Source organism: Lipophrys pholis (assembly GCF_963383615.2).
Source record: "Lipophrys pholis genome assembly, chromosome: 9".
NCBI lineage: Eukaryota > Metazoa > Chordata > Actinopteri > Blenniiformes > Blenniidae > Lipophrys > Lipophrys pholis.
The window spans coordinates 13887640-13898788 of NC_137639.1; the positions used below are offsets into that span (position 1 = coordinate 13887640).

Here is an 11149-nt window from a genome sequence, read left to right on the forward strand (position 1 = left end):
TCCTGATACCAGCAGGCAAGTCTTCCTAAAGATTAGTTTGTTCTCGTGAAATATTTTTGCTTTATTTCCATTCTGTAATATGTAATGTATGCATGGTGGTGATAATATTAACCATATCTCCAAATAATATAAACACACAGCTAGCCCCCCCCTCCCTCCCTTTTTAACAATAAAAAAGGGCAAGCTGTAATTCACTTAAATCAAAATGAAACTATTTTTAAAGGCGTTAAATTGACTAGACTTGAAATCTTATTATTTCAGTTTAATTCATATAGCACAACAAAACATCTCATGACACTTCTGACTAATGAAATATTGAGGAAATTGCCCAGTAAGTGTAGGGTACCCCAGTTTACCTCGTGTCCACAGTGTTAATATTGCCTCGGTAGTCTGTGACTATAAGGCCTCACATATGTCTTGTGGCTCATCCAATGCCAGTTGATGTGCAATGGCACACATCAACTGGATAGATAAGATAGCACTTTATTACTTTCCTGAAAGGAAATTCCACCTCCCTGCATCTCATCAAAAAACATGAAAACATCAGCTACATTTCCACACATCCACCATTATTGCATAAACATGAAATAAAATAAGTTTTTAAAAAAAAGTGCACGATAGTCCAATTGTTTATGTGAATATAATACAAATTTACAACAAAACTGCTATACTCTGGTATTATTTACATGGATTGTACAAAGGGCGCCGACGTGTCAATGTGTATCTTCTGTAATCCTATTTAAATTGTCATTGGTATTTTGTGAAAACGCTATAAGATGAGCAAGTTACCAAATATAGTCAATTGCCCCATGAAGGGTTAAAGAAGAAGCCCAATTTTAATTCCTTAAGATAATTATCTATGTTTATTTTCTTTTTTGGGAGAAGCGCATTTAGTCTCAACTGATGAATAGTTTGCTGTCCTCGTAACAATGAAGGAAAAACTCCAACTCCCATAAGTCATCGCTTCTCATCGTCGGACGTGACGTCACCGCGTCTGTTTAGTCGGTTCGCTTTGTGAGAGGACGCACGGACAGCGGCGAACGACTCGGCCTGGGTGAGATTAAAGCTCCGTTTTCTGTATAAATACGCACCGCCCGTGTTTGCACAATAATCTGGGCGCGCAGTATTTGCTTGTATATACGCTGGGTGAGTTTTAAAACGCTCATGGTTGCGCCCTCACTTCGCCCTTAGTCAAACAATCGAGCCATATAATTCAATGTTACCTGTGATTACTGGTTCACAATGTGGTTGGATGGGAGAGATAACCGAAGAGACCATCAGCAAGATGAAAATGTGTCCTAGCACTGTAGTCAGACCTAAAATATTAGAAACGTGCTTCCTCCTCTAGCTGCCCTCCACATTCTTCTGTCTTCTATTGTAATTCAAATGGTAGAGCTCAGTTATTCTCCAGTGTCGTGATGTAAAGAGCAAAGGTGCTGTTCCACCACCATGGTTTCCTTTTTTTTTTTTTTTTATTACATATTTGCAACACAATTGATGCATTATTAACATCTACATGTGTCTCTTTGTGGGTCAAGGTCTCTAAGAAACATGACCGAAAGCATCTAAGAAGAAAGGAGCCATGCAGAGTCTAACACAGGCTTACGAGGGCTCCAGCACCGTGACCGCATCCGCCACAGAGCCACCACCAGACCCTGAAGCTGAGCCGGCACACAGTCAAGAAGATGCTGCAGAGGAGGCGAATCTGTCAGCCGGTCCTGCTGCGAGGGACACAGCCGTCACTACGGAGGAAAGAGAGACTGGAGTGCAAACAGCAGACACTCCCTCCAGTGCAGCTCGGATGCAGCTCGATGCTGTTGGTCAGACACCAGCGAGCACTGAACCAGACGCTACAGCAAAGGCGGGCGCCCAGTCAGAACCAGCGCCTGATGGAGGTACCAAAAGCAAACCAAAAGCAAAGGATAAAAGCGACGGCAGGAGATACTTGCCCTCTAAGAAGGCCATGACAGATCCTTTAAAAATAGATGTGGCCCAACCGCTGACTGATCTGCTCACATGTGAGTATTTTACCTTCTTCTTGATTTCAGTAATTGAAGAGATGATCAAACCTTTGTTTCAATTGTCTCCCTTTATAGTAGGAACTAGGACACAGAAGCAACACAGCAAACATCAAGTTGATGCTTGAATAGTCTGTTAAAATAATGTAAAGAAAAAAGTTAATGTTTTTCAAAAAGCTTCAGTGAAGCAGTCCTCACTTCGTGTCACTAATCATTATGTTCAGGATGTTTTCAGCCGAGACAATTCTCATATTCACATCCAGAAATATTCATTCACATTACACTGGTTAGTTGCACTATTTCATGACATGTATACATACGTTTATTATTTCTCCGTCCGGACTTGCACTGTTTTTTAATGTATATTTTAATGTGGGGATTTTATGTTTGCAGATTTTTTCTTAAATATGCAATTTCTCTGTTTATTATGTGTGTATTTTTGTGTGTACTGCGGCTGACAACACTGTGAATTTCTCCACTGTTAGAGTAATAAAGGCAAATCTAACATAGTCTAATCTATTATAAAGATATTTTTTAAAGAATTTCCCTGTGATTAATAAAGTATTTCCTAAAAATGAACCAGTGTAGGGACTTTTAAACAGGTGTAATGCGCTCTGTCCTCCTGGTCCAGGGGACCAGACGGCCTGCAGAGTTTTAAAGCTCCTTTTAAGCATTTAAATAGAAATGAAGTGTAACAAGTCGACACACTTTAATATGTTTTAGGGTGATAAATGGACTTGGTGACCAAACTAACAAGAAGCTTTAACAATTAATGTTTATGCATCAGACATACATGAACCATTTCTTTTGACTGGTAAATGTGTTGTGAAGACATGCGTTGATAAATGTTTAGACCCAAACACATTTTCTATGTGCATCATTATTCTTTGTGACAGCAGTCTGACGCCACATTTGTCATGTTTCCCTTCAGCCTCTCAGATCTCCCTGCAGTGCTTCGCGTGCCATATAATCTTCAGTGACGCCAAGAGCAAAGAGCGCCATCTGAAGTCGAACCACCCGACAGAATATGAGCAGAGAATCCTGAAGAATGCCCTTTTTGCTTGCTATGTTTGCGATCGCTACTTCACAAACTCTACTGAGCTCATGGCTCACCAGAAAGCCCACATCGAGAGAAAACCTTTCAAGTGTCCCATCTGTAGCGTGGCGTTTCGGAAGACCTCTGAGCTGACGGTTCATAAAAAGAAACATTATGGCCAGGACGGTTACGCCTGCGCTGACTGTGGTAAACCCTGCAAAACCATGACGTTGCTCAAGTATCACCTGCGCAAGCACACTGGAGAGAAGCCGTTCGTCTGCACTGAATGTGGAAAGAGGTTCAACACATCCAAAAGTTTGATGAACCATATGGCCGCACACAAGAATGGAGACAGTGAACCCGGAGGGGGCACCACTTCTAAAGCACAACCAAGGAAAAAAGACGGTAAGAATGATGGGTCGGTTTAAATTTAACTTATTGATTAAGTTTTACATGTCAACCCATCGAACCTTTGGTTTCAAGGTGCCTCACTACATTCTGTCTTTGTTATCTACAGGTGCTTCCACGGTAAAGTATCCTTGTTCTGTATGCAAGGCCACTTTCAAGACTTTCAAGACGAGGCAACATCATATGAGAAAAAAGCACAATTTGTTCCCTGCCACGGGAAGCAATGCCCCCCAGCAAGTAAAACAATGTTTACCAATAATAACTCCAATATCTATTTGCCAGCAAGCACTACTCCAGGTGGAGCCCAACGGACCGCTGCAAAAAGTTGATGGCAATATTGATACAGAGCAGATACGCAGAATGATAGAGTCCATGGGAAATATACAAAAAGTGAATCAAGTCGTCATATTGGGGCAGGTACCACCTCATGCCCCGCCACTTGAAGTGCCGCAGAACCTTGGTCCAACACAGATAGATTTGCTCGGACTGAAACAGATGGAATCGAACCCTTTGAACAGTGAATGTCCTTCAATGGAGCAAACTATTATATTGGAACCTATTACACCAGAGGGACAACTAGAAAATCCCTCTTTCTCAGAATTGGGTTCACAGCTGGCAGCAGGTGGAAATATCGAGCTGACGGTTGTTTCTGCTGAAGAAATCGTGGGAACTGAGGGAGAGGTGATACATCAGATTCTTCACCAACCTGGGATTAATGCGTTCCACTCCAATCCCTTGGACACAATGATTTGTCAGAGTGAGGCAGATGATCTCAAACAAAACCTCGAGCAAACAGTCATATTAGAGCTCACTCCTGCTCTGATACCAACTGAGGAGCTGGAGCATTCACAAAATGTGCCTCCAAATGAAATCACTTCCTCCTCTCTCTTACCAACCAGTGAGTTTGAGGCTCCTGGTCCGACTGTGGATGGTACTTTAATTGTCGAGCCTGGTACCAGCCTGTCAGTCCCACCTTTACTCTCAACCGTTGAGTTGGAGCTGACATCGTTACAACCAGAGCAACAAGACGTTCGTTCATGCTCTTTGGCTTCTCCAGGACGTCATACACACATTCAAAGTGAATCTGACTCTAATCCTAAAGCTGAGGCCGATTCTCAGACACAAACAGTAGACCAAGAGCAAAGTCACCCCGTGACGGATGGTGGCCAAATGCAAAAGACGGAGGAAAAACAGGAGGAAGAGCCATTTGAGAAGTTGCCAGTCAAAGACAAGAATACAACGTCCCCAGCAGAGGACTCGCCTGCTACAGAGCAGGCTCAGGATGGATCCCAGACCAAGCAGGTGCTCCGGATCTCAGAATCGCCGATGAACGTAATGTCAGCTCAAGAGCTGGTGAAAGTGCGGAAGAGAAAGCCCGCCCAGGCGTTTGTCTTTCAAGGGTACGTGCAAGACCTTTTTGGATCAATGTCTCGGCATGACTTGCACAATGATGCCAGACCAGCGAAACGCCAAAGAACAAGAAAGTCTCACCTCGTTGTGAAGTTTGGGCCACAAAACAAGGAAAAGAAAACCATGAAACAGAAGAAGCTCTCGAAGCAGCGCAAGCCAGTGCAGGAAAATGTGACCAGAGGTAGAATAGCAAAAACAAATCAGTCGGAGAAGAAAGTCGGTGGGTCAAGTCAAAAGTCAAAGGGGAAAAAGGGGAAAAAGGACGAGACAGGGGGCGTGTTATCTGCAGCCATTATACAGTCCACGTCTCCAAACCAGGTCTCACAACAAGTAAAAGAGGATGCAAAGAAAGGTAAAGTGAAAAAGCAAAAAGAAGCCCAGAAGGGAGTGATGGCACACAAAACTGTAAATTCACCTATGTTTAAAAAGAAAAAACAACCCCAAATAATGCAAAAAGATCAGCTTCAGGCTACGAAGGGTGGGAAAACAAAGAAAAACCTTTCAACTAAGGAAAAAGTGGAAAAGGCAGAAAGTCCAGGTTCACGCATAAAGCAAGACTCGTTACTTCTTCTGAAAGGTCACAAACAGCCCCAGCTAAAAGTTTACAAGTTAGACCCTTCAAAGACCTCCAACCAGACACCCGAGGTTTCACCTCAGGACTCCCAAACCCGAACTAAAATCAACGACAAGGTCAGTCCTCTGAGAAATGAGCCCACATCAGAGGAGAAGAAAAAGGGAAGACCCAACAAGAACCAGAAAGCTCTTAAATTGTTACCGTCGCCGCAGCCTTCCCCTGAATCGGCCGTGACGCCGCCTGCCAAGACCAAGGCCACCAGGAAACGTAAAGCCTCCTCAAAAGTGGAGACGGAAGGTGTGATAACTTCGAAGCGTGAGCTGCAGTGTAAGGACTGTGGAGAGAGGTTCAGTGAGGTCTCCTCCCTCCAGAAACACAAGACAATGGTGCATATTGTTGAAAGTCCCAGCCTCACATACACTAACGGGAACCTATTTGAAGGTGTCTCTAGTTTGGATATTTACCAGCTCCCTAAAGATCATACGGTTGTCGGGCTGATGAATGCTGCAGCAGACTGGGATACGGAACCAGAGATGTCCTTAGAAGACCGAGAGCGAAATGTCTCTTTTCCAGCTTTAATTCCTTCCCCGTCGTTACCTATTCCTCCTGCAGATGTTGAAACGAGTGCCTATGAAGATATGTTTGGGACTAAAACAGGAGCAGGTGATCAACCTCCTACCTGTCCAGAGGATCCCTCACCGTCACTTGAAATGAAAAATAACACGGAGCAAATAAATTTCACATCAGAATGTTCTGCGACTGACCTCACTCCAACAAAGGCTTCTGAAACAGCGGCGGCGGTCCAGCCATCGGACAAAGACAAGTTGGAAGACCCGACTCCAGAGAGTCCTCGCATCGGAGCTGAAGTTCTCAGCAACAAGGAGGAGGACATCAAGGAGGATTTGGTCCTCGAGGTGGATTTAGTCACCGTCGGCGAGCAGAATGACAGAGACTCTACCTCCCGAAACGAATCAAATGGGAGCTGTGATCCAGAGAATCCTGAGCACGGTAATAATGTAACAACTGAAAGAGGCTTGACTTTGCAAACAGTATCCTGTTCCACTCATCCAGTGGAGGTCAAAGAAGAGGAGGTAGAACTTCTAGTCCAGAAGAAAAGGGATGGAGAGAATGTCGCTGTCAGGAGGAAGACAAGAATGACAGAATGTGTGAAAAGGGACATGATCTCAAAGTGGCCTTCAGGAGAAGATACTGCCAGAGAGACAGAATCTGAAAAAGAACAAGATGAATGTAACGTGGTTTATGAAAAGCGTCCGATAACTCCAGATTCAGGCGCGATTAACAGCAACACTGGCACAGAAAGTTCTCCGCAGGAGGAGTCCTCCTCTAAACCTGCTGCCAGCAAAGCTACCGCGCTTCCCATTGGCTCGACATCAGAGGAGTCTCACGAGGAACAACATGTGTTTGAGTTGGAGTCTGTAGACACCGATGTTCACCAAGTCACCGACGAAGGAGGGCTGCAAGGACAGGAAGCAAGACGAGAGGCCGACCAGTCCCCTGGCATCATACTGGAGAAGTTCCTCACTGGACAGAGAGGTTGTCAGGAGATTAAGGTGGAAATCGAAGCCACGGGAACTCTGCAGGTTTGCCAAAGCAGACAGGATTCAAGCGGGACCTCACCCAACACGAGGACTGTCCTGGTGAAGGAGGAAAGCTGCGTCATGCTGAGTGATCCTCAGGCCACGCAGAGCAGCAAACACATCCGCTGGAATGTGGAGCCAGTGAGCGATGAAAACGCCATCGTCCCATGTAAGAAGAAAACAACACGGTTCTACAATTTAAGAAAATCGTCTAATCATCAATACTGTCATCACTATATACCACTTTTTCAGACGTTTTGCTAAAGAGGGGGCTTATGTCTTTTGGGGTTTGTGCTTTCAGTCATGGACATTGAAGAGACGCCGAGGGACTGTGGCGTCTCCCCGGAGTTCAACACAAACCAGTGTATCTTTTACCCGGTGAAAGAGGAGGAAAGGGAGGTTGTTGCTGAGGGGCCAAGCGACACACTTCAGGTCGAACATCAAACAGCAGAAAGTGATACATGTGAGTATTTGTCTTTTTTTATTTGAATAATGTTCCAGCAAAGAATGGAGATTTTAATTGGACTCTGTTAAAACAGACGAAAGAAGCCTTTCTTCACAAGACTACCAGGAGACAGGAGTTCAATGTCTGATATCCGAAAAAGGAGTCGGTGACTTTACTAATCCGCAAGGTTAGCTTCCGCTTCCATTTTAATTCCAAATGTTTATTGTGTTCAAGTTTGCTCATTTTAATTCATCAATTGATGTTTGGACATTCAGACCCTGCGTGGCAGCGTCCGCCAGACCTCCGGGACTATCTTCTTCAGAGTTCTGATGAAGAAGACAATGGAAGTTTTGAATGGTCTGATCCACAACTTGACTCGGAGGCGGCGATCATGGCCTATTTCAGTAAGGACCAAACCAACACCGCAGAACGGCCGGGCCAAACGTCCGGAAGGTACAGCGAAACTTTGTTTTTTTTTTCCTGAACAAAGTACAAACACATAAAACAATCATTTAGTTTTGATTACAGCAAATATTATGATGTGGTGCAGATTGAAACTTTATTTATATGTTGTCATACAAGACGAAGTTACACACACCTGGTGCTCATGTCATTATTGCCAGTGTGTCAGCTGTTTGGCTTTAACGTGTGACACTCACTCTTCAGGTTATTTTCTTCCTTCAGTGAATCAACTTCATCAGACGTGCTCCAAGATCCGAGAGAAAACAGGACCAGAGAGCCCATTGATTATTTCTGCACGTATTTTAACTGGGAAACCTGGGTAGAATTCACCAATTGCACTAATAAACTCTCCACCATGCCAAACCCCGTCACGTGCAGGGAAGTAGCATGCTTCGTTGGGATTCACATCGCAATGGGAACTTTGAAGGTTTGTATTTTTGTTTATTTAATATTTTAAATCAGTGGTTTTTAAAATGTGGGAGGGTGAACCTCCGAAAACAGGGAATGCACTCACACACCAATCTCACACCACTTTGTCCCTCACCAAGGACGGCTTTATGTTCTTCACACTATAACATGTTGTTTAAAGAACTCTTTTCATCCTAGTTACTGCCGAGGTCCTTCACTTGAAGTAATTCTATGACTTTTAAATAGACTCCTAAAAAATAGTTTGTTCTAAAAATGTGTTTTAACCCCCAGGAATCAGTTTAAATGACTTACTCCTCAAGTCATTGAGGACAATAATGTCCACTTCACAAAACTGCTGTAAAAATAGTACAGACTATTGTATTTGCGTATATTTCATTGTGCAAATCTTTTAACTAACTTCAGTTCTGATTAAAAACAGAGAATATTAAATGTCAGAATTGATTATTTTTAATGCCAGTTTGTTTACATGATGCAGATTTTTTATATTGAAGAACACGTACAAACTTGAGTTTTCCATAGATAAGCAACAGGTTTTTTATTTTATTTTTAACAATGTGTATACTTTTAGAACGAGACACTTTTTTTTTTTTTTATTCTTGTGGTCATTCCAAAATATAATTGTACATTCTTCAATGTTTGGGTTTCATTTCTGTTGAATTGATCATTTTTATCACAAACATCTATTATTTACTATTTTCCACTTGAATGACATTCAAAGCTGAACCATATTTTTCTCATATATTGGCGTCATGATTTCTTGACGTCTCCCTCACGTTCCACACTTTGAAAAGCGCTGTATTAAATGAGGGCTGTTGGTTTGATGTGATCACAACCTCATTTGATTTGTTGTTACTTTTTAGTTCCCGAGTCCGAGACTTTACTGGGAGGACTTGACTAAAGTGCCCTTGATCGCTGAAGCGATGCCACTGTCCCGGTTCCTGGAGCTGACCCGCATGCTCAAGTTGACTTCCCCTTCGACGGATCCGGCGAATGCAGATGTCCAGGAAACGGCGCAAGACGGCGACTTTTACAATGCACAGCTGGATGCGAGCCCAAGCGGACAGTGTGTAACGGCGGGAGATGGGCAGGGCCGAGATGAACCGACAAGTGATGCGATTGCATCGAAACCACCTCCTGACCCGTTGTGGAAGGTTCAGCCGATATTGAGACGTTTCGCCGCAGGCTGCCAGACGCTGGGACAGAAGGGGGAATATGCAGTCGACCAGTATCCACTTCCTCTGACTGGCAGGACGTACAGCAGCAAGCCGTCTCTCCACTGCACTACATTAATTGGATTTAGTGGCCTACTGTCACATGTGGATCTTAAACTGGATCTCTCCGACAAAGAAGACGCTGTAGAGAAAATGGTTTCCAAGGGCAGTATGGTGTTTCTTTGCAAACAGGAGCTCTCCACGCCGGCCATGCTGGAGCGTCTGCTTGCAGCTGGTGTTCACGGGGCGGGCAGGGTGGGGGGGGCACGGGGGCAGATCGGGGACGAGTTTGTGAGCTCGGACGGGAAGCTGATGCTGCGCAGGTCACACTGCGGTTTCATACTTTCTACCGCTGGGAATGGACAGAGGAACATGGCCTTACTCACTGACAACTTCGAGAAGGCTCAGATGTCTGCTCGCTTAAACAGAGATCTGCAAAATCTTTACAAGACCCCCCTCACTGCGTCCACTCCGACCCGCTGGCCCCACGCGGTGCTGTGGTACCTTGCAGATCTGGCTTTGGTCAACTCCTGGCTCACGTACCGACGGGATTCCAGGGCGGCGTCTGCACCTTTGACTCTCATGGCCTTCAGACTGGAGGTGTCCAAGGCTTTGATTCTCTCCAGTGGCTCTGATACGCAGGACTCAGCTCCTCCTCAGCCCCCCAAAGAGAAGGCCTGTTCAAGGAGTGAAACCCCGCATCCCCTCGTGGTGGAGGAGAGTCCTCTACCAGATGCCGCCACACGGTACGACGGTTCGGGCCACTGGCCGGAGCAGCTCGCGGAGGGAGAAGGTGGCCGGTGTCGCTTTGGGAACTGTCAGAGAACTTCACGGGTGCTATGCCTTAAGTGCTGCGTCTTTCTGTGTATCTCACGCAACCACAACTGCTTTCTAAATTTCCACAGCCAAGAAGGATCGGACAAAGAATAGAAACTCCACTCTGTTTTCTCTAACGGTTTTACTTTTAGAATGCCCCCTTATTATAATGTCTGTAAACTTAACTCCCCTTTCCTACAACTTTCCCATGATGCCTTTCACTGGCAGTGTCGTCCTCTGTATCTAGTTATTGAGCCAAAAGAGAAAGATTTTTCCTCGGGAAGTGTTAAAGACTTCTAGCCATACACTGTGCAGCAAAAGAAGCGTAATATTGTTTTAACATTGTGCTTGAATGATGCTGTTTTTTCAATATTATTTTTTTTTTGACCTGAACTAGTTTACATTTCATGATGAATTATTTTACATCAAATACATGAATTTCAGAAAAGAATAAAAAAAACTGCAACTGCTACTTTTTTGACTGATGATAATGATTAATTTTGTTATAAAGCGTATTTTTTCTATAGTTTCATATCGCGATGTCATACATATCGACTAAAGACGTAAAGTGATTACATAAGTACGTGGACACAAAAACACTCAAATTAAAAATCACAAAGTAGATGTGAAACACAAAAGCTACAACAGATTTAAAATACTAGTGATGGGGAATCTGGCTCGTATGGTTTAGCTCATGAGGTTTAGCACAAGAGCTGCAGTGGAGCGACTGGGTTACTTTAGC

At 44.1% G+C, this 11149-nt stretch overlaps 1 protein-coding gene across 1 annotated transcript; it reads left to right on the forward strand.

Annotated features, from left to right (window-relative positions):
- The first annotated feature begins 992 nt into the window (after window positions 1-992).
- znf576.1 (zinc finger protein 576, tandem duplicate 1) lies at window positions 993-10879 on the forward strand. The gene is made up of 9 exons (XM_080472346.1): window positions 993-1054; window positions 1539-2018; window positions 2950-3459; window positions 3572-7213; window positions 7346-7507; window positions 7584-7676; window positions 7765-7942; window positions 8174-8378; window positions 9241-10879. The coding sequence occupies exons 2-9, from the start codon at window positions 1583-1585 to the stop codon at window positions 10519-10521; spliced, it is 6507 nt and encodes a 2168-aa protein (XP_080328472.1). The 5' UTR covers window positions 993-1054; window positions 1539-1582; the 3' UTR covers window positions 10522-10879.
- Window positions 10880-11149: the final 270 nt, after the last annotated feature.

Excerpts from the sequence above, each read along its gene's own strand:
- znf576.1 (XM_080472346.1), top strand. The coding sequence starts at position 1,583 with ATGCAGAGTCTAACACAGGCTTACGAGGGCTCCAGCACCGTGACCGCA. Across the intron at positions 7,214-7,345 it reads TGAAAACGCCATCGTCCCAT|TCATGGACATTGAAGAGACG; the intron begins GTAAGAAGAAAA and ends TTGTGCTTTCAG. Across the intron at positions 7,677-7,764 it reads TGACTTTACTAATCCGCAAG|ACCCTGCGTGGCAGCGTCCG; the intron begins GTTAGCTTCCGC and ends TTGGACATTCAG.